At 42.3% G+C, this 22728-nt stretch overlaps 1 protein-coding gene across 3 annotated transcripts in view; it reads left to right on the top strand.

Annotated features, from left to right (window-relative positions):
- LOC126457895 (ATP-dependent DNA helicase PIF1) overlaps positions 1–22728 on the top strand; it is a 100842-nt gene that overhangs the window by 41540 nt on the left and 36574 nt on the right. For all 3 annotated transcript variants that reach the window (XM_050094567.1, XM_050094566.1, XM_050094565.1), the window contains exons 5-7: positions 7805–7939; positions 12038–12171; positions 22442–22689. In XM_050094567.1, the coding sequence (XP_049950524.1) occupies positions 7805–7939; positions 12038–12171; positions 22442–22689 (517 nt within the window). The remainder of the gene's footprint in view (positions 1–7804; positions 7940–12037; positions 12172–22441; positions 22690–22728) is intronic.

Genomic DNA, 22728 nt, shown 5'->3' with positions numbered 1-22728 from the left:
GCTTTCAAGAGCATCTCCCACCACCATATACACCGCATCACCAAATTTTAACCAGTGGGATTTCAAGTAGCTCCTCATGACATAACGTATTTCTTCAGCACTTTACCACACCATGTGCAGTTGAAATGGAATGGAAATGGAATTGTGGAACTGGACCATGATTCCTACACTAACAATTTTACAATTAATTTACATATGTTACATGACATGTTATTTGATACTGTGCATACCGACACTATTTGTTATTCCTCTAAACATAGAGCTGTGATAAGAGGTATGTCCACAAAGTTCTGTTTGGTTGTATAAAAAAAATGTGTACAGATACAGAAAAAATATTTATTGTACAAAAATCTACAACTGTTAAACTACTTTTCTACATAGCTTCGAAAATTTTGTAGGCACTTGTCATAGAGTGGCACAAGTTTTTGTATGCCTTCTTCACAGAAGGCTGCCGCCTGTGTATTCAACCCTGTGGTAACGTGTTCTTTCAGCTCATCATTGTTGAAGTGTTGACCACCAAGGACAGATTTCAGGTGTAAGAAGAGATGGTCACTAGAAGTGAGGTCAGGGCTGTACGGCAGATGATCAAACGCCTTCCAGTGAAATTCCCATAAGAGTTGTTTTCACATTTGCTTTGTGAGGTCAGGCATTATTGTGGAAAAAAACACCATCTTTTGACAATAATCCTCTGTGCTTGTTCTGTATTGCATGGCACAATTTCTTGGTCTCGCAGTAACCATGTGTACTTATTGTTTGGCCTCATGGTAAGAAATGCATCAGCAAAATGCCTTTTCTGTCCCAAAAAACTGTGCACATGACTTTCCAAGGTGTCAATATTTGCTTAGGCTTAACCATCATTGGGGATGAAGTGTGCCTCCATTCCGTTGATTGCCATTTTGTTTCAGGGGTGTCATACGATACCCAAGTTTCATCCCATTTGACCATCAGAGAAAGAAAACCATTGTCTTCTTCATTGTAGCGTGTCGGAAACTGAAGTGCACTGCCCAGCCGTTGTTTTTTGTGTTCAATAAGAATTTTGGGTACCCGATGTGAGCAAAGTTTTCGAAATTTCAGTTTTTCAGTAATAATTTTATGAATCAGTAATTGTGAGATTTGCAGAACTTCGATAGCAAGGGCACTAAGTGTAAACTTTCGGTTGTGCTTAATCTTCTCTTCAATTGTGTGAACCAGTTAATCAGTAACCACAGACGGGTGTCCACTTCATTCTTCATCGTGCACTTGATCACGTCCTTCATTGAACAGTCTGGCCCATCTTCTAACCTTTGAATCACTCATAGAATTTTGCTCGTAAACCTTCAGATTTGCCGATGAATTTCCTTTGGTTTAACTTTCTTTGCATTTAGAAAACGAATCGCAGATCTGATTTCACACACGGCGGCATTTTCAATTACGGCTGACATTATAAAGAAGCTCTACAAAGCACAAGCCAGCAGCAGCAATCTGAAAATGGCATACAAGTCTTCTCCTTGAGTCAGAGTAACTGCCACGCCTATTCGGAAATGTGATTGTAGCGCTGCCGTGGATAGAAATAGAAACGGAACTTACTTTATGGACTACCATCTTATATGCAGCAAAGGATGTATGTTTATTGCATTTTCAGTCAAATACTGTCAACAAAGTTAATACATTAAATTAATTTGATATACTAATAACCGTGTACTGCTTCATTTATAAGTGTGTGCGTGGAATACTTTCTGCTATGACACACTTAATGTAGACACTTGAGTGTCATGCCCCCATGCCTCAAAGCCATAAGCAACTCCTGCTACAGTGTCTATGCCGTGAACTAGTTGCAATTAATATGTTGTCGGCATATACAACCAACTTGCACTAAGTTCAGTTCCTAACATTTGGCAGTGTGCCCTAACAAATACCTCAACTAAGATAGTCAACCTTAATGGTATAACCTTGAACCTATAGCTTTGGTCTTCAAACGAAAAGGCTGAGTATCTTCTTTCTTCTGCTGATGTGACCTGCTAGAAGCCTGACATAAAGTTTACGCTCAACATTAGTTCTACATTGTGGAAATTTTGCAGCTGTTCTACCACATTTCCTGGTTGTTTCTGTTCTCTGACAGTGATCGTATTCAATTTGCACATGTCAAAGACTATTCTTACAGTGTTATCCTTCTTCTTTACTATGACAACAGGGTTACAGTAATCATTTCTGCACGGCTGTACAACATAGCATTGCATTCTCTTCTAGCCTGGCCTTTTCAGCTTCCCTATTGGCAGTTGCAATTGGATATGCCTTTAGCTTAATGAGTTCATGCACTCTCACCTAAATTGAATACTCACTCCCAGGCACCCTTACAGGTTTGCATGAGGAGACATCTCCATTATGGTGCAACAAAATGCTCAGTTCTCCCTCCTCAATGATTGAAAACATCTTCTGTCTATGCAAGCTGCCAATCTTTTCAGTGTGGGATACATGTTGTTCCCTTGTTAACATATCTTCAAATTTTACTTTATGCCTCGTGTTTTTTTATCTCAAACGCAAAGCACTTTTCATGGCAGTTAAGTGATGACCCACATTTTCATAAAAAATTCTTACCTATTACTACTTCTTTAATTAATCTCTTCACTATGAAACACCTTGTATCAGACCATTAACTGTCACACTTAAATTCAAACTTCTCATTTTTTATTTGCCTACTCAGTCTACCAGTGGCAATTCTGATTTTGACACCAGTGATAAATATTACTACATCTTTTTCTCTATGTTGGATTATAAGCACTTCTGACTCTGTTGACATGTTACTATCTGAATCCAGAAGCGCATATATCTTTGTCACAAATGTCGGCCTCTATTATTGGTTGAAATTTTTTTAACTGCTTCTCTCTCCAAACATTTTCCTCTTAATGGATCGTTTTCTCTCTCTCTTCAACTTTCCTTCACTTCCAATGCTTTCATCTCGTCTGTCACTCCATCTTCAGCCTCATTATTTCCTTCCAATTATTCATCAATGAATTTCTTCAGCCCTGCTTCATCACTCCTACCTGTCTTGGCCTTTTTAAATTCCCTCATACCCTTATGATATCGTGATTTTGACTGAGGCAATCTCCAGTCTTTCAAATACCTTGCAACTGGTAAACAAATCATCCAGCAAATTTACCCATGATTGTGTGTCTCCTACTGTCTTTTCACTAGGTTTTATTTTTGTTGCATCAGACATTCCCAGTGTGAAACTACCTGTACAAGCTACAAGAAAATTTATTGAATGGTACTTTCCATTGTTAGCGAAACATTTTGAAGCTCCCGGCCCACTTCATGGCACATGTATTACAGTGGTGGCCTGACCTGACACTAACCCAGCTAATTTCAAGCACATCCTCCAGACCCTGCTGACTTTTTCCAATGACCCTATTGCAGACTACAGTTTTTTCACACACATTCTGTAGTGCTACTTGTGTTTCCCCCACAATTGCATTCTGCCTCAGCAAACAGTTGCCTACGCAACTCCTCAATTCATCATGCATCTTTTCTATGTTTAGATCAATGACTTTTTAACATAATTGATTTTTTCATCCATGTGGCACAGCCTACTTTGTGTGTAATTTTGTCCATTTCATTTCTAATCTCAAATACCTTCCTTCAGTCATATCCTATACAGCAGTGTTAATTTTCCAAACTTCACCTTTTAGCTAACTTTTTAAATAATGTTTGTCATTTATTTTTAAATTTAGCTCAGTTTTAACAACTGATAATTTTTAACTGTTGAGATTTCATTTGAATGGTCAATTTTCATTTCCCCCATACTAAACTATAAAGCCTCCATCATCTGCCAACATCATAGTAACTGGATTTTCCAAATCTAAACTTTCCCACTCTGACTTTGGGCTATCCAGTTGACTATTATTCTCCAAAACACTAGTCTCAGTGACTGAACAGGATATCATCCGTTCCTGATGGTAGGCCTACAAAACTAAACACATTGACAGTTTTGTTGCCAATACTTTCCTTTTTCGTCATGATGTCTGCCTCTGCTGTGCTGTTGTCACCAAAAAGTGCAGATGCTGCTGATGCTGATAGTGAAGCTCTTGTAGCTGGAGCCGTGACTGAAGCAATAGCTGATGTCTGCAGTGTTGGGTCTCTGCTTCTGAAGCCAATGTCACAGAATTCAGCACTCCCTCAAGTTATTGTCTTCTTCCCTTTTGCACTGCTTCAAATCAATATCAACTTAGTATACTACTGCTGCTGCTGCTGCTGCTGAATTTCTTTAAGCCTGAAGCCTCTATGCAAAACTGCCTAGACTTTCAGGATCTGGATCACCGGTTCTATTTGTAAATTCAGAACAAAATAAATTGAAGTCCACATACTGGATAAGAGAGACCCCATTTGCGACTTAACTTTCCTTGGGTTAATGTATAAAACTGTTGGTTAAGAACTTGGCTCGTAGATATCTCAGTCAAGCTGTACACTACGTGCTTTACACTCTGATGTTGTAGTGACTAGTCAAGCCAATATACTGGTGACTCTGTGATCAAATGGTTTAAGGTCAGATGTGTAATGTCAATTGAAGATTATTAAACATAAAAGATCACGGAAATCACAGTAATAATTTATGCTACACTTGAAATTTATATTTCAAATAACTGGTTGATACAGCTTCTTACTGAATAGCAGTCCTTAATGAAATAAAATATGAATTCATATAGTAAGAATATCCCATTAGCAGCTTAAGTAGCAATGCACATAATTGACGGTAGTCTCCACTTAATATGTTCTGCTTTGTGCTTAGGCCCTCTTCATAGCCGCTTCAGCAGAACCCATTAGCATTTGCTCAGCCTTTGTTCATATACACAGCACAGTGAACAGTTTTTATCATAATTACATGTTGGAGGTGTTCCCCAAAGGGAACCATCCCTGCCATTCTTAAAAAGTTTAAGACTAATCATTACTCTCCTCCGCCCCTCTGACCTTTCTACAACACTTTTTATGGTCTGCCTGTTATTGTTCACACGTCTGGGCATTACTGCAACAGTGAACAGTTTCCCAGCTTTAACTTATACGCAACTCCAAATAACTCACAGCAGCAGCTAGAGCTTGAGGCTTCTTATGGTGTGCACTTCAATGTTTTTATGGTGGAAAGGCCTTGAAGGATGCCTAATCAGCCTTGAGTCAACTGAAATGTTGCTTGAAAATTAAAACAGCACATTTGGCACACACGTCACCAAAGAAATGTTTCATTGAAAGTCTTGCACCAGGCAAGGTGACGTGATGTTTGTTTATTAGCAGCAAAAATATCAGCATAGTGGACAGGATTCAAGTATCTGCCTCCAAGCAGAAAAAAATGCACACAGTAAATTCATTGTCTGTATAGATCAATGTATTATCGGACACAAATTTTTGTACATTCTACTGTCATGTAGAAATGGACAGAAAAAAAGTAGAGACAAGGAAAGGCAGATTTTTGACATTAAGGAACCCTAACCACATTCTCCTTTATTCCGCTGACAAAAATCTGCAAGCAAATTGTTCCCTATGTACTGCCACCATATGATAAGGAGTCTTGTGAAGAATAAGATCTGTAGTTGTAACGCATTAAACATCTCACCCTCTAACCTGAAGAAGTAGCAGCTGATGTTTTTAGTACTTATAAATGAAGCGTGTGTGCCACTTTGCTGGTGTAAACCTTTCATTGTAATGCTGCTGTGGTTGCCCTCATAAGCTTGAATGGAATCTCTGCCAGATCTTTCCACCATGAAAAATTTGAAGTGGTTTTTGGAAATTGATCCTGGGACTTGGGCGATACTAGCCAAATACGCTAAACCCTACACTATGCAATCATTCTGATTTAATTGCTTTGATTTTAGTATTTACTGTTGTAACATTAGAAGACTTTAAAGGCTATGTGACTCACCAAAAAATTGTGTGGTTACTAATGGGGGGAGAGATTCTGTGATGGACAAGGAAACTGAAAATAGAACAAAATTGATTGGCATAGAGTCTAACAAAAAGGTGACATTATCGTCCGCTACTGAAACAGCAGATGATCAGTCAACAGCCACTGCTGAGGAAAATAGTGACATCACTGGGGAAAGTAGTTTTATGGATACTGCCAGCAAAGTGTCCTGAGCTGCAAAGGTGAAATACGCTGTATGTGCTGTTTGTGTTGTTGTTCTAAACACGCCATTTCTTCAGTGACGCCTAAAGAGGTGTAGAATGTGACAGCACTACACTTGTAAGAGTACTTGAGTGAACATTATTTCCATGCTTCTGAAGTGTAAACACGATGGGGCTACCAGCATGGCAAATTTACCAGTTTAGTTTGCCGATGAGGGGACTGTATGAACTTCCCCTCACCAGTTTGATTCTCTTTGATTTTTGGACATGACTAACATTTCAACATATGTAAACAGATCCCCCTGTGAGTAATACTTCAAGGTTCAGGAGTTTTTTCTATTGAAGTTCACGTCTGTATAACATCTCCACACTCTTCACCATTGTAAAATCTTTGTAAGGAAAAGATGCTCAATGCTGCAGTTGGTTACATCTGAGGACAGAAGAGGTGCTAACACGCTTCCTGGCAGTTAAAGCAGACTTTGAAGATCATCAGTATAAGCTGTGAACTAGAATAACATAGATGTTTATTGACAATTACAAAAAGGGTAGATTGCTAGTCACTGTCCAGATGACGCATTGAATTGCAGGCTGCCACAATGAAGAGACTGTTGTGCATTAAGCTTTCAGCCAAAGCCTACATAAAAAAAGAAACACACACACACACACACACACACACACAAGCAAGCTAGCTCACCTGACACACACACGGCCACTACCTGTGGCTGTTTGGGTCAGCCGAGATGTTTATTCCAAGTACATACTTTCCTCTGTGTGTCTGTGTAATTACTTCCATTGTTGAAATATGTGATGTGGGCCCAGTTTTTGTACTACATGTATTACACCTTGAACGTTTTGTTGAATTGTTCATGAAATTTCTGGAAACTCGAATGCAGGTATCACTGTTGTGAAACATTTACTCTCTCAAATTACCATATCACTGTGTTGTAATTATTTCTCTTTTGTGTTTAATGGTCCTAGCTCCTTTTCTCCTAACTCTGATTTCACTCCCCCATATAAAATATTATTTCATGGTCTTATCCTTTGTAAACATCACAAATAAGAGAATAAAGTAATGAAAAAGATGATGAAATTATGAAATTATGAAATTATATTTATCATATGTTGAATTTTGGTCATGTTAAATTAATGATTGTGAATGCATCTAATTTTTATGTTGGCAGAAATTCTGTTTGAAAAATGAGCTTACTATGTCAGTAAGTTTCAGAGTCAATAATCACTTTTCATTTTATTTTGTGAATGATGAACACTCCTGTTAAACTTTTGCCCTGTGGCTGTCTATTTAAACTGATCATTAGCTTCCGCTGTTTCAAATTACTTGATGCCAGAGTGTCAGTATTTTGTGTAAATGATAGGTATATCAGTAACTTATTAAGCCACACTCCCAAGAGCTGATACGCCTTTTCAGTTTTTTGCATTATTCCTGTAAATCCCTGTTGTTTAATAATTAAAAGTGTTACTCTGTGAACATTCAGATTGAATGGACTAAAGGTGAGTATTTGTTTTGGTAAAATACATAATGGAATGAATGCTGGCTCAGTGTGTGTTAATTTAAATGTCTTTGCCAGTTTGTGACCAAATACTTACTGATTTATCACTAGTACCACAGATTGCTGATTTGGAATGTAGTTGGAGTGTAGTATTGAAATTATCATGTACACCAAAACCAGTTGCTGCAACATATGTCCGTAAATTTCAGGTAGTGCTGGTACTGGTAAGTCCTACCTACTTCAGCGAATTCTAGGAGCATTACCTCCAGATGTTACAGTAGCCACAGCTAGCACAGGTGTGGCAGCCTGTCAGATAGGTGGTGTAACATTGCACTCATTTGCAGGTGAAGTATTGTAAAAGTAGTACATTATTCAGACTTCGCTTTAGTGTACTGTTTTTTGTGACTATTTTTCTTTCATTCTTCTCTTTTCCTATTGTTCATTGTGGTATTGATCATCATAAACTGTTTGCTGTATGTAGGACACTTGTTAAGCATGGTGTATTCATAACCTTTGGAAAGTGCACAATTTTTCATCCAACCTCGCTTAAAAATTCTTTTCTGGAATAAATAACACTTGTTAAGTCTTAATACAGTAGCATTTTCTGTTACTGATAAAATGTGAGTTTATTGTAACATCTGTTTGTGCAAACAAGTCAGACCATTATTTGAAGACGCGTGTAGTTTTTGTATGAAACATCCAATAAGCATACTGTAGTTGCATAAAAATATGTGGTATGTGTGTTCTTGCATGCAATGTCTTCATTCAACAGTCTCGACCCAAAATGCGTCAACTCATTCTCCACAAGCACTATGGTTCTCAGAAGTTACACCCTAAATTGAAATGCAGCTTGCTCTCTATTCATCCCATTTCGTCTCATTCTGATAAGATTTTACTCCCAGCCCCTAAGTCCTGTATCTCGCTATGTTTCCTACCAATATGAAAAATAGCATTCTTTGCAATACGTTGTCAATAATATTGCTGCCTTTTTCAACATAGAGGTACTATTCTAGTCCAGTTTAGTAGTAAGCTACCATAAGCAGAAAATGAGCTTCAGCAGAATGGTCATTGATATTTTGTAGCTTATGTGAGAAGTATATAATTATTACACTGGCTCCACGTGATCACCTTGTATGATGATGGAGACAGGGTTGAGAAAAACCAAGCTATTAAGGAAAATACTGGGTAAAATTGGGTTCCTAGTGATTTCTTTTGATTTGGCAAATATTTCAATTTAAATTCCCATGATTAATATACTCAAAACGCTAACCCTTTCCTACTACTACGTAATTAGTGCCTCAGTTCTTGCCTTGCCAACACTGCATGCATTAAGAGAATTTCTCCATCTGCAGGCTTGTTTGGTCAAAATTAAGAAATAATTTAGTAGAGAAATGTTGTTGTTGTTGTTGTTGTTGTTGTTGTTGTTGTCTTCAGTCCTGAGACTGGTTTGATGCAGCTCTCCATGCTACTCTATCCTGTGCAAGCTTCTTCATCTCCCAGTACCTACTGCAACCTACATCCTTCTGAATCTGCTTAGTGTATTCATCTCTTGGTCTCCCTCTACGATTTTTACCCTCCACGCTGCCCTCCAATGCTAAATTTGTGATCCCTTGATGCCTCAAAACATGTCCTACCAACCGATCCCTTCTTCTAGACAAGTTGTGCCACAAACTCCTCTTCTCCCCAATCCTACTCAATACCTCCTCATTAGTTACGTGATCTACCCACCTTATCTTCAGCATTCTTCTGTAGCACCACATTTCGAAAGCTTCTATTCTCTTCTTGTCCAAACTAGTTATCGTCCATGTTTCACTTCCATACATGGCTACACTCCATACAAATACTTTCAGAAACGACTTCCTGACATTTAAATCTATACTCGATGTTAACAAGTTTCTCTTCTTGAGAAACGCTTTCTTTGCCATTGCCAGTCTACATTTTATATCCCCTCTGCTTCGACCATCATCGGTTATTTTACTCCCTAAATAGCAAAACTCCTTTACTACTCTAAGTGTCTCATTTCCTAATCTAATTCCCTCAGCATCACCCGACTTAATTTGACTACATTCCATTATCCTCGTTTTGCTTTTGTTGATGTTCATCTTATATCCTCCTTTCAAGACACTGTCCATTCCGTTCAACTGCTCTTCCAAGTCCTTTGCTGTCTCTGACAGAATTACAATGTCATCGGCGAACCTCAAAGTTTTTACTTCTTCTCCGTGAATTTTAATACCTACTCCGAATTTTTCTTTTGTTTCCTTTACTGCTCGCTCAATATACAGATTGAATAACATCGGGGAAAGGCTACAACCGTGTCTCACTCCTTTCCCAACCACTGCTTCCCTTTCATGCCCCTCGAGTCTTATAACTGCCATTTGGTTTCTGTACAAGTTGTAAATAGCCTTTCACTCCCTGTATTTTACCCCTGCCACCTTCAGAATTTGAAAGATAGTATTCCAGTTAACATTGTCAAAAGCTTTCTCTAAGTCTACAAATGCTAGAAACGTAGGTTTGCCTTTTCTTAATCTTTCTTCTAAGATAAGTCGTAAGGTCAGTATTGCCTCACGTGTTCCAACATTTCTACGGAATCCAAACTGATCTTCCCCGAGGTCGGCTTCTACCAGTTTTTCCATTCATCTGTAAAGAATTCACGTTAGTATTTTGCAGCTGTGACTTATTAAACTGATAGTTCAGTGATTTTCACATCTGTCAACACCTGCTTTCTTTGGGATTGGAATTATTATATTCTTCTTGAAGTCTGAGGGTATTTCGCCTGTCTCATACATCGTGCTCATCAGATAGTAGAGTTTTGTCAGGACTGGCTCTCCCGAGGCCATCAGTAGTTCTAATGGAATGTTGTCTACTCCGGGGGCCTTGTTTCAACTCAGGTCTTTCAGTGCTCTGTCAAACTCTTCACGCAGTATCGTATCTCCCATTTCATCTTCATCTACATCCTCTTCCATTTCCATAATATTGTCCTCAAGTACATCGCCCTTGTATACACCCTCTATATACTCCTTCCACCTTTCTGCCTTCCCTTCTTTGCTTAGAACTGGGTTGCCATCTGAGCTCTTTATATTCATACAAGTGGTTCTCTTCTCTCCAAAGGTCTCTTTAATTTTCCTGTAGGCAGTATCTATCTTTCCCCTAGTGAGACAAGCCTCTACATCCTTACATTTGTCCTCGAGCCATCCCTGCTTAGCCATTTTGCACTTCCTGTCGATATCATTTTTGAGACATTTGTATTCCTTTTTGCCTGCTTCATTTACTGCATTTTTATATTTTCTCCTTTCATCAATTAAATTCAATATTTCTTCTGTTACCCAAGGATTTCTATTAGCCCTCGTCTTTTTACCTACTTGATCATCTGCTGCCTTCACTACTTCATCCCTCAGAGCTACCCATTCTTCTTCTACTGTATTTCTTTCCCCCATTCCTGTCAATTGTTCCCTTATGCTCTCCCTGAAACTCTCTACAACCTCTGGTTCTTTCAGTTTATCCAGGTCCCATCTCCTTAAATTCCCACCTTTTTGCAGTTTCTTCAGTTTCAATCTGCAGTTTATTACCAATAGATTGTGGTCAGAATCCACATCTGCCCCTGGAAATGTCTTACAATTTAAAACCTGGTTCCTAAATCTCTGTCTTACCATTATATAATCTATCTGATATCTTTTAGTATCTCCAGGATTCTTCCAGGTATACAACCTTCAGCGAAATTATTGAAGAGTTATAAAATTTTGCATTTAATCTAAATTACACATTACAGTCAATAAGATTCTACATGAAGTTAGTTTTTTTTTTTTTCCGGAAATGTAGATGGTATGCAATGTGTTTCTTATATTACAAGAAAAATTAAAACACAGTTTTAATATAATAAATTCTTGTGATAGTAAATAGTTGCCTTGAGTTCATAAATATGATGGCTCTTTTTTAATTTGTGTAGAGCTAACTGTGTAACATTTTGTATCTTAAAAATTAAGCATTGTTGAATTTTGCCGACCTGCCCCTTCATGGCCTATCCACCTCTTTTCAATTGATGTGAGACACTTTGACTCCGTTTCTGTCCTAATAACTTTTCTGTTAGTCTAATTTTCTTTCCATTTTTTACTTAGGCATCAATGCTAGTAGTAGTTCCGCTGTTGGCTTAACTAATGCTTGTTTCAGTTGACAAGTACATTTTTTTTCTGTTGCTGCTCAGTTGTAATTCAAAAAAATTGACAGATATGGCAGATGTTTCCAAATTTGTCTGTTAGTAATGTCACTACCACAGTGTAACCTGTGTTGCTGCACATCTCCATAATAAATTAGTTCTCTATTACGTAAGTTTTACCATTAATAATAATTTGGTATTTGTTTAATAATTGAACAATTGCTGCTTATTAAAGAATTACACATTGAGATAGTGCAGCAGACTAACATTTTTTTTTTCTTTTTTCTTTAAGGAATAGGAAGTGGTCAGGCTTCCAAAGAACGCTGTATTGAATTGGCTACTCGCCCACAGGTTCAGCAGATGTGGAGAAAATGTCGTCATCTAATAATAGATGAAATTTCTATGGTTGAAGGAGAATTTTTTGAGGTACTGCAAAAAAGGAATACATTTTTAAACTATCAGAATTCTTGGAATTTGCAGTTAGGTATGGAAGTTGTAGCAGTTTGCATACTTTAATTTCTTCGTTTGTTGTCCTCGTTGTTGAAATACTGCGTTGCTATACTGGATGAAAAATGGGGTGTGGAAGTCAAACACGGACTACTTTAAATGATGTAGCCGACTGATGCACATTTGCATTTTACAGTCTTTTACTTTCACTTTTCACAACCCCTCCAGTAATTCAGTTATTTGGCCAGTGCACTATTGTTTAACTTTCAATAAGCCCCATTAATAGGTTGCAGGCAAACATCCACATACTGCTGCAATAGTTTACTATTGAACATCTACGAGCAGTAAAAACCTAACCACAAAGCTCACAGTTCTTGAAGCATAGAAAGGTACGTATGGAGCAGACACTGTCATTGTTTTTACACACGGCGTCATTGTTTAACACTTATTCCACTGTTAAGTGGAAGCATTGTTGTTCTAACCTACACAGGTTTCACGTCTGAAACTTGGCCGTGACCAAAAATCAGGCCCTTATATATCCTCACAATAATAAGGGCCAAAACTACACATTGTTCGAAGTTAAATATACAGAAATTTAACTCATTAAATTAACTGAATACATCGAAAAATTGCATCTTTTTAACAGTTTCTTCTACTACAAGAGTTAAGCCAAATTATTTGTTTAAATCATGAAATTAACATATATAGTTACATAAACAAAACTGTTAATTCCTTTGTAATTAACTAAGGGCTGACTTTGCTAACATATTTTCGAATAGAGCCAAATAGATACTTTAAGATTACTAGTATTTCGTCTTCCGAATGTTTGTAATTAGTACAGAATTTATATTTGTTTACACGTCAGCAATAGAATTTAAGTTACAAAACAATTACTGATTTCACCCTATAACAAAAGACACTAACTAGTAATAGTCAAAATAAAGTAGAAAATCAATTTCATACATAAAACTAAGCACAAAATTAGATCTAGTGTTAAATTCTTTAAAACTGAGGGCCAATCTTCCTCTTTTATGAACATGCAGATTAATCTCACATATGTTAATAGTAATTAGTCAAAATGAAAAACGAATTTAAATAGGCAGACGGCAAAACAAGAGGGGAAGTATAAATATCCCAGCTTGCTTCATCACAGTGTCAAAGCTAAGTTACGCAGATCAGTATGTGTAATTCATACATAAACAGTATTTTCCAGTCAACAAAGGCAAAGTAGTCGAAAAAATTTGTGTAGTCATAAATTTTTGTATGATGCAGTGGGATGAGTGAAATGCACTTCATTCTAAAAATCCAGACTTGGGCGTGTTCGTGTGTGTGTGTGGGGGGGGGGGGGGGGGGGGGGGACTGCTTAAAATTACTTTGTTTTTCTTGATTGTCTCAAAAACCACAGCTTGCAGCAAAAATAAAAAATATTTCAAAGTATAAAAGTAAATTCTGTTACATTACCTACAAAAAGATGCTATTCATCAATTCTCTTGGAATAAATATTAGTTCCTGTTGTATTGCAGGGGATGAAAAATTGCTGGTTATTAAAAATAGTGTTTTAATCGTATAAGATTGATTTCTTTTTATTAAATGAAGTAGATTAAGATCAAATATTAAATGCATACACCACTTCGAAGTGCAGGACATCTCTAGTAAGGGAGTAGGTCACTGGATTATGCTCATGCACTTCCTCCATCACAGATCTTCTAACTGAAAAGCAAGGAGGCAAGTATCCGATCTCTCTACCCCACTACATAACAAAAAGCAACTACAGGGTGTTTCATAAAGTAACACCAACCCTTTCACAGCTCACCTTATGAATCACTGATGATGTTGTGTGCAGACATTCCCAAAGCTGTTTATTTTCCACAAAGTATTTTAACACTACTTAGAAGACAGTGTGGAGTTATTAATAATACTAATGCAAGAAACCCACATGAACAGAATCTAAGTAAATCTCTACACACTGTTCTACACTGCTAGAGGGGAAACTGATTCTTAGTCATCCTTCACTACCACTGTAGTGTTCTTCCAGGAAAGGCAACTACCTTCCATGGTGAGTGCTGCTAACTTTTCACTTTACAGTCTGACTATACCAACCCAATGTTTGCTGTTCCGTTCTCTCATGTGAGCAGATAAAATAACTTCACTGAGCTTGTGTTTATATAGAGGAGCTATTTTCAGTTTACTGAGTGCAAATGTATTTGCAGTTGTTAAGTGTGTAACAAAAAGTCCACAGCTATTAACTACACTGAAGAGCTTGTGCCAAGTGTAATATGGTGTCAAAATGTATTTGACAATGTTAATATCATTGTCTCCACTACCAATGGCTGGAATACCTTTTGTAGCATGAGATGTATTAAATACGTTACCAGTCTCAGCTCACACTATATCTGTATAGGCCCAGAGGCTTAAATTGGCTCTCCCTGTAACAGAAGTAGGTCACATAGGTGTTAGGGAACTTTGGCTATTTCAACATAAGTAATGCACTGCAGCAGATTACTGTTCTAGTTTTGAACATGATCAGTCCTGTTCCATCAGACATATTGACACCCACCTTGCAAGACACTGGAGGTGTGGTTTTGGCTCCATCCAGTGCAGACCACTTAGAAAGTGCCAGCAATTACTGAATGAAAAAAATTTATACAATCCACCAGTAATAAAGCTCATCCCCCCTGCGGGTCCGGGGGTTAGAATAGGCCCGAGGTATTCCTGCCTGTCGTAAGAAGCGACTAAAAGGAGTCCCTCCCACTTAAGGGGGTATTTAGCGCCTGCGTCCAGAGACGGACGGTTCCACGACCTATATTTGCGGTCATTTTGGTTTTTCACTTCTTCTCGTTTCTTCCTTCCTTTGGTTGGTTCCTTTCTTTGTTCTTCTCCATCTCACTGTCTTACTTACTCCTTCCCTTGTCTTACTTACTCCTTCCCTTGTCTTACTTACTCCTTCCCTTGTCTTACTTACTCCTTCCCTTGTCTTACTTACTCCTTCCCTTGTCTTACTTACTCCTTCCCTTGTCTTACTTACTCCTTCCCTTGTCTTACTTACTCCTTCCCTTGTCTTACTTACTCCTTCCCTTGTCTTACTTACTCCTTCCCTTGTCTTACTTACTCCTTGCCTTGTCTTACTTACTCCTTGCCTCCTTCGCCTCGCCTCCTTCGCCTCGCCTCCTTCGCCTCGCCTCCTTCGCCTCGCCTCCTTCGCCTCGCCTCCTTCGCCTCGCCTCCTTCGCCTCGCCTCCTTCGCCTCGCCTCCTTCGCCTCGCCTCCTTCGCCTCGCCTCCTTCGCCTCGCCTCCTTCGCCTCGCCTCCTTCGCCTCGCCTCCTTCGCCTCGCCTCCTTCGCCTCGCCTCCTTCGCCTCGCCTCCTTCGCCTCGCCTCCTTCGCCTCGCCTCCTTCGCCTCGCCTCCTTCGCCTCGCCTCCTTCGCCTCGCCTCCTTCGCCTCGCCTCCTTCGCCTCGCCTCCTTCGCCTCGCCTCCTTCGCCTCGCCTCCTTCGCCTCAGCGTTTGAGACAGTCTGTCCTCTCTCTCCCTCTCTCTCTTCTTTTTCCTCTTCTTCCTTCCTCCCTGTGCGCGCCTGAAGGCTGACCCACGCATTCGCACGTGTAGCCGGTGACGGGGTAACACGTAATTCCCCGCCCTGGGTAGACAAGTAAGGCATGCATGTACCCCCTGGTAAAGGCCAGGTCCAGGGAGGGGTGATTGCCTGAGCTGATACCTGCTGACAGTGCCGATTGGTCCCTCCGTCTGTTTCTCGGGAGGTGTGACCTGAACTGTAAACATTCACCTAAGGCGGGAGTGCCCTCTGAGATGGTCCCCACATGGAAGGAGCGCGCCATCGGAGACGCTGGCAATCATGGGGGATTCCTCTGCAATGGATTTCTCTTCTTCTTCTCTCTCGACTTCTGCCCACAATCGGAAACTTGACCAGCCACCAGTGACAAAAGTACTACCACCTGCCCCACAGTTCCTCGTAGTTTCTCGATCTGAGGACGGAAAGGATTTTTCCTCTGTCAACCCTTTCGTTATCCAGAAGGGCGTAGATGCCATAGCCGGATCTGTCAAGTCTTGTACCAGGTTGCGTAATGGTACCTTGTTACTAGAAACTGAGAGCGCCTTTCAGGCACAAAAACTGCTTCGGGCCACACTCCTGTACACGTTCCCTGTCCGGGTGGAGGCTCACCGCACTTTGAATTCGTCTCGTGGTGTGGTATATACTAGATCACTCGACGGATTGACTGACGAGGAGATTCAGTCTTTCCTCGCTGAGCAGGGTGTGACGGCTGTCCATAGGGTCATGAAAAAGGTCAACAATGACCTTGTACCGACCCGGACACTTTTCTTGACCTTTGATAGTGTTCAGCTGCCGTCGCGCATCAAAGCAGGCTACGAGGTTATTTCTGTTCACCCCTATGTCCCGACACCTACACGCTGCTACCAGTGTCAGCGTTTTAATCACACTCGCCAGTCTGGTTCCAATGCGGCTAAATGTGTCACTTGTGGCAGGGATGCCCATGAGGGTGACTGTCCACCTCCGTCTCCTCGTGTGAACTGTCAGGGTGACCATGCAGCATCCTCCCGCGACTGTCCCATCTACAAGGAAGAACGCTGTATCCAATAAATTCGGGTCAAAGAGAAAGTGTCCACCTCGGCTGCTCACAAGCTATTTGCTAGTAGGAAGCCCACGCTGCTCCCAGCGGGGAAATACAGTACTGTCCTCGCCTCTCCTTGGACTACCAGGTAGGTGGCGACGCAGACATGCGATCTGACCTTCAGCACCATGTCGTCCGTTCGGCCAGTGCTAAGATCGCGCGGTCGACACCTCCTCTTCCTCCCGTCACCCCTCAGACACAAGCACCTTCATCAGCTTCTGCCAAGACGAAGACCCGGAAGTCAGATGCACGGGCCCTCAAGAAGGAACCGTCCCGTACAGACTTCCTACGTACCTCGAACTCCCAGCCATCGACCAGTACTTCCGCTAAACGACCTGCCAAGAAGGCTCATAGGAAGCACAGTTCTCCTTCTGCGCCACCCAGCGGTTGCCGCCCCAGGCCATCATCCGTTTCGCCTGGCCGCACCGCTGTTAGCCGAACATCTGGCCGTTCACCTCCAGAGGAAGCTCCCCCTCCCGGCCATCTTAACAAGATGGCCGATGAACCTATAGAACCAATGGACGATGACTGTCCGCCTACTGATAGCGGCGGCAGTGCTCGCTCGAAGCCAGGCCCTCAGCGGCCTTCGAGGTGACCCCTTCTTTCATCTTCCTTTTCTTCTCACGATGGCACTTATTCACTGGAATATTCGCAGCATTCTCGCTCCAACCGAGAGGACTTAAAGTTGCTGCTCCGCTTGCACCGTCCACTCCAGGAAACGAAGCTATGCCCATGCGATCAAATTGCCTTGGCACACTACACCTCTGTGCGTTTTGACCTACCCCCTGTGGTAGGTATTCCGGCTCACGGAGGGGTTATGTTGCTGGTCCGGGATGATATTTACTACGATCCCATCACATTGCACACCGGCCTGCAGGCAGTTGCCGTCCGAATTACTCTCCCCACTTTCACATTTTCCATTTGTACCGTTTACACTCCATCGTCATCTGCCGTTACCAGGGCAGCCAAGACATGATGCAAATTATTGCTCAGCTACCTGCACCATTTATGTTGTTAACTGGAGACTTCAATGCCCACCATCCCCTTTGGGGCTCTCCAGCATCCTGCCCGAGGGGCTCCCTGTTAGCAGACCTTTTCAACCAGCTCAATCTTGTCTCCCTCAATACTGGCGCCCCTACTTTTCTTTCGGGCACATCTCACACCTATTCCCATTTAGACCTCTCTATATGTACTACCCAACTTGCACGCCGGTTTGAGTGGTATGCACTTTCTGACACATATTCGAGCGACCACTTCCCGTGTGTTATCCATCTCCTGCATCATACCCCCTCTCCATGCTCAACTAGTTGGAACATCTCCAAAGCAGACTGGGGGCTCTTCTCTTCCAGGGCGACCTTTCAGGATCAAACCTTCACAAGCTGCGATAGACTGGTCGCACACCTCACGGAAGTCATTCTCACTGCTGCTGAATATTCCATCCCTCACACTACTTCTTCTCCACGTCACGTACCGGTCCCCTGGTGGACCGCAGCATGTAGAGACGCTTTACGTGCTCGTCGACGTGCTTTACACACCTTTAAACGCCACCCTACAGTGGCGAATTGTATCAATTATAAACGATTACGTGCGCAGTGTCGTCGTATTATTAAAGAAAGCAAGAAAGCCAGCTGGGCTGCTTTCACAAGCACCTTCAACAGTTTTACTCCTGTTGTCTGGGGTAGCCTGCGCCGGTTATCTGGCACTAAGGTCCACTCACCAGTTTCTGGCTTGACGGTCGCGAATGACGTCCTTGTGGCCCCTGAGGATGTCTCCAATGCCTTCGGCCGCTTTTTCGCAGAGGTTTTGAGCTCTGCACATTACCACCCTGCCTTCCTCCCCCGAAAACAGGCAGAGGAGGCTAGGCCACCTAACTTCCGCTCCTTGAATCGTGAATGTTACAATGCCCCATTCACCATGCGGGAACTCAAAAATGCATTTGCCCGGTCACGGTCCTCCGCTCCAGGGCCTGATTCCATTCATATTCAGATGCTGAAGAACCTTTCTCCTGCGGCTAAAGGTTTTCTTCTTCGTACTTATAATCGCATCTGGATTGAGGGACATGTTCCCGCATGCTGGCGCGAGTCTATTGTTGTACCGATTCCTAAGCCGGGGAAGGACAAGCACTTGCCTTCCAGTTATCAACCCATCTCGCTTACCAGCTGTGTCTGTAAGGTGATGGAGCGAATGGTTAACTCTCGTTTTGTTTGGCTGCTCGAATCTCGACGCCTACTTACCAATGTACAATGTGGATTTCGTAGGCGCCGCTCTGCTGTTGACCATCTGGTTACCTTGTCGACCTTAATTATGAATAATTTCTTGCAGAAGCGCCCGACCGCGGCTGTGTTCTTTGATTTGGAGAAGGCTTATGACACCTGTTGGAGGGCGGGCATTCTCTGCACCATGCATACATGGGCCTTCACGGTCGCCTCCCTCTTTTTATTTGTTCCTTTTTAATGGATCACCAGTTCAGGGTACGTGTGGGTTCTGTCCTGTCAGACACCTTTCGCCAGGAGAATGGGGTGCCACAGGGCTCAGTTTTGAGCGTCGCTCTCTTCGCCATAGCGATCAATCCAATAATGGATTGCCTCCCAGCTGATGTATCAGGTTCCCTTTTTGTGGACGATTTTACCATCTATTGCAGCGCGCAACGTACATGTTTCCTGGAGCGCTGTCTTCAGCGTTCTCTTGACCGTCTTTACTCCTGGAGTGTCGCCAATGGCTTCCGTTTTTCTGCCGAGAAGACGGTCTGTATTAACTTCTGGTGCTACAAAGAGTTTCTCCCACCGTCCTTATGACTCGGTCCCATTGCTCTCCCATTCATGGAGACAACAAAATTTTTCGGTCTTACATTTGACAGGAAACTTAGCTGGTCTCCACATGTGTCATATTTGGCTGCCCGTTGTACCCGCTCTCTAAATGTCCTCCGTGTTCTCAGTGGTATGTCGTGGGGAGCGGATCGAACCGTCCTACTTCGCCTATATCGGTTGATCATCAGCTCCAAGCTGGATTATGGGAGCTTCGTATACTCCTCTGCGTGGCCGTCCATCTTACGCCGCCTCAACTCCATACAACATCGGGGTTTACGTCTTGCGATCGGAGCGTTTTATACTAGTCCCGTCGAGAGTGTTCATGCTGAAGCCGGTGAATTGCCACTCACCTACCGGCGCGATATACTGCTTTGTCGGTATGCCTGTCAGCTACTGTCAATGCCCGACCACCTGTCTTATCGTTAATTCATGCTGAAGCCGGTGAATTGCCACTCACCTACCGGCGCGATATACTGCTTTGTCGGTATGCCTGTCGGCTACTGTCAATGCCCGACCACCCGTCTTATTGTTCCTTTTTTGACGACTCTCTCGACCGTCAATACGGGTTGTATGTCTCTGCCCTGCTGCCCCCTGGAGTTTGCTTTCGTCGCCTCCTTCAACACCTTGATTTTTCATTCCCTGCAACCTTTAGAGTGGGCGAGAGCCACACGCCACCTTTGCTCCAGGCTCAGGTTCGCGTTCACCTTGACCTCAGCTCGCTCCCAAAGGAGGTTACCCCCGGTTCGGTATACCACTCTCGTTTTGTCGAACTTCGTTCGAAGTTCATTAATATGACCTTCATTTATACAGATGGCTCTAAGACCAATGACGGGGTCGGGTGTTGTTTTATTGTCATGGCACAAAGTTTCAAATACCGGCTCCATGGCCATTGTTCGGTCTTCACAGCTGAGCTCTTTGCCCTCTACCAGGCTGTTCTTTACATCTGCTGCCACAGACATTCTGCTTATGTCATCTGCTCCGATTCCCTGAGCGCCATCCAGAGCCTCAGTGATCCGTATCCGGTTCACCCTTTCGTGCTCCGGATCCAATGCTCTCTTCAGCAGCTGGTGGACGACGGTTCTCCGGTTAGCTTTATGTGGGTTCCTGGCTATGTCGGTATCCCTGGGAACGAAGCTGCAGATGCCGCGGCCAAGGCTGCGGTCCTCCAGCCTCGGACAGCTTCTTGTTGTGTCCCTTCATCAGATTGTAGCAGGGTCATTTGTCGGCGCATTTTATCGCTGTGGCATGCCGACTGGGCTGCACTTACGGACAACAAGCTTCGGGCCTTGAAATCTCTTCTCGCGGCTTGGACGTCCTCCTCACGCCCTTCTCGGCGGGAGGAGGTCGTTTTGGCCCGGTTACAAATTGGACACTGCCGGTTCAGCCATCACCATCTGCTGACGGCTGCGCCGGCACCATTCTGCCCATGTGGGCAATTGCTGACGGTCCGCCACATTTTAACGTCCTGTCCGGATTTTAATACACTGCGTCTTGATCTTGGCCTGCCATGTACTCTAGATGCCATTTTAGTGGATGACCCAGGAGCAGCTGCTCGCGTTCTTGGTTTTATCAACTTGACAAACCTGTCTAAGGACATTTGATTATGCTGGTTTTTTTAATCCTATGCCTGTCAATCGTCTTTTATCGTATTTTCCCTTTTAGTTGCTGTTTTAAACTTGTGTCTCGTGGTGCATTCCTAACGTAGTCTGGGCGCTAATGACCATTGAAGTTGTGCGCCCTAAAACCACAAAAAAAAAAAAAGAAAAAAAATAATAATAATAAAACTCATGGTGACAGAAGTGCAGTAACTTTCTGGTCACTCATTAATTCATCACCAAGTGGCTACAAAATGACTACTTGGATTCAAAAATACTTTCAGTGACAGACAGCAGTAAGATGCCACATTAACCAATTCAATCCCTTCCTCAATCCATCAGAGTGAATGGCTGCAAACTGTGATACCTGGGATCCTAATCTGCACCACTGTATAGGTGTTTTCAGAAAACACATTCCATCCCTGGGGATCTGTCCCTGTTAGTCACTGTGGCAGCAGGCTGTTAACAACTGCCTTTTGTTAAATACTGTACATCAATATGTGAGCGTAGCTTGTTGCTCAATCGGGGAACCATTGTTTAGAATGTACCTCTTCATTTGCAGAGGCCTTATACTTATCCTTGCACAAAGTAGTGGGACACCATGCACTGAAATAAGGAACATCATTTCAGTAGCCTGCCCACCTCTTCAAATATGTAACTTTGCCACAGAGGCTACCTATGAAACAACATGATCCATCCTCATGCCATGCCACCTTCCAACTCCCTTGCCAAAGGTGTGAGAGATGCCGTATGCATGTACTGAGCACATGCTATTAGAGTCCCAACGTGGATACATCCTGTATTGCTAGTGGTAGGGCCACCCATAAAAACAGTCATTTTATCAGGAGTTGCTCCATAACTCATTCTTTGTGGATTGTTTCTTCCAAAACCAGCTACTTTGAATTATGTAGCTGGAAATTTCAGTTAAAACACATCCTACTATCTTTGGATCCACATGGCCCCAACCCTCCCACCACTGCCACCTCCACCTCTGTCCCATGCCTCCAATTTAACTCCACTGATGTACAGCTTGTGTGCACTCTTCCTTCATCTCCCCTTTCCCATCATCTCCCCCCCCCCCCCCCCCCCTCCTCTCATGCTGTTTCATAGTGTGTTAAAGAGCATGGAAAACATGTTTTTAAAGTAAAAATTTTATAACTTGGTTATCATTTTTGTAATGAAAATTCTTCTGTTACAGAAACTGGAATATGTTGCCCGAATAGTGAGGAACAATGAGAGACCATTTGGAGGAATACAGCTTATCCTGTGTGGTGACTTTCTTCAGCTTCCACCAGTTTGTCGTGATGCAAAACCTGGTCAAGCAAAATTTTGTTTCCAGAGTGCTGTCTGGGACCAGGTTATACATACAAGCTTTGAACTTAATAAAGTGCATCGCCAAGCAGATCCAGAATTCATTAAAATCTTGCAAAATGTACGGATCGGCAGGTTCGTGCCTTCAGTGTGTATGTCACATCTTTTCTGAAC

This window comes from Schistocerca serialis, chromosome 2 (genome assembly GCF_023864345.2).
Source record: "Schistocerca serialis cubense isolate TAMUIC-IGC-003099 chromosome 2, iqSchSeri2.2, whole genome shotgun sequence".
In the NCBI taxonomy this organism is placed as follows: Eukaryota; Metazoa; Arthropoda; class Insecta; order Orthoptera; family Acrididae; genus Schistocerca; species Schistocerca serialis.
The sequence above is the reverse complement of the archived record's forward strand: the minus strand, read 5'-3'. Positions and strand labels throughout refer to the sequence as shown.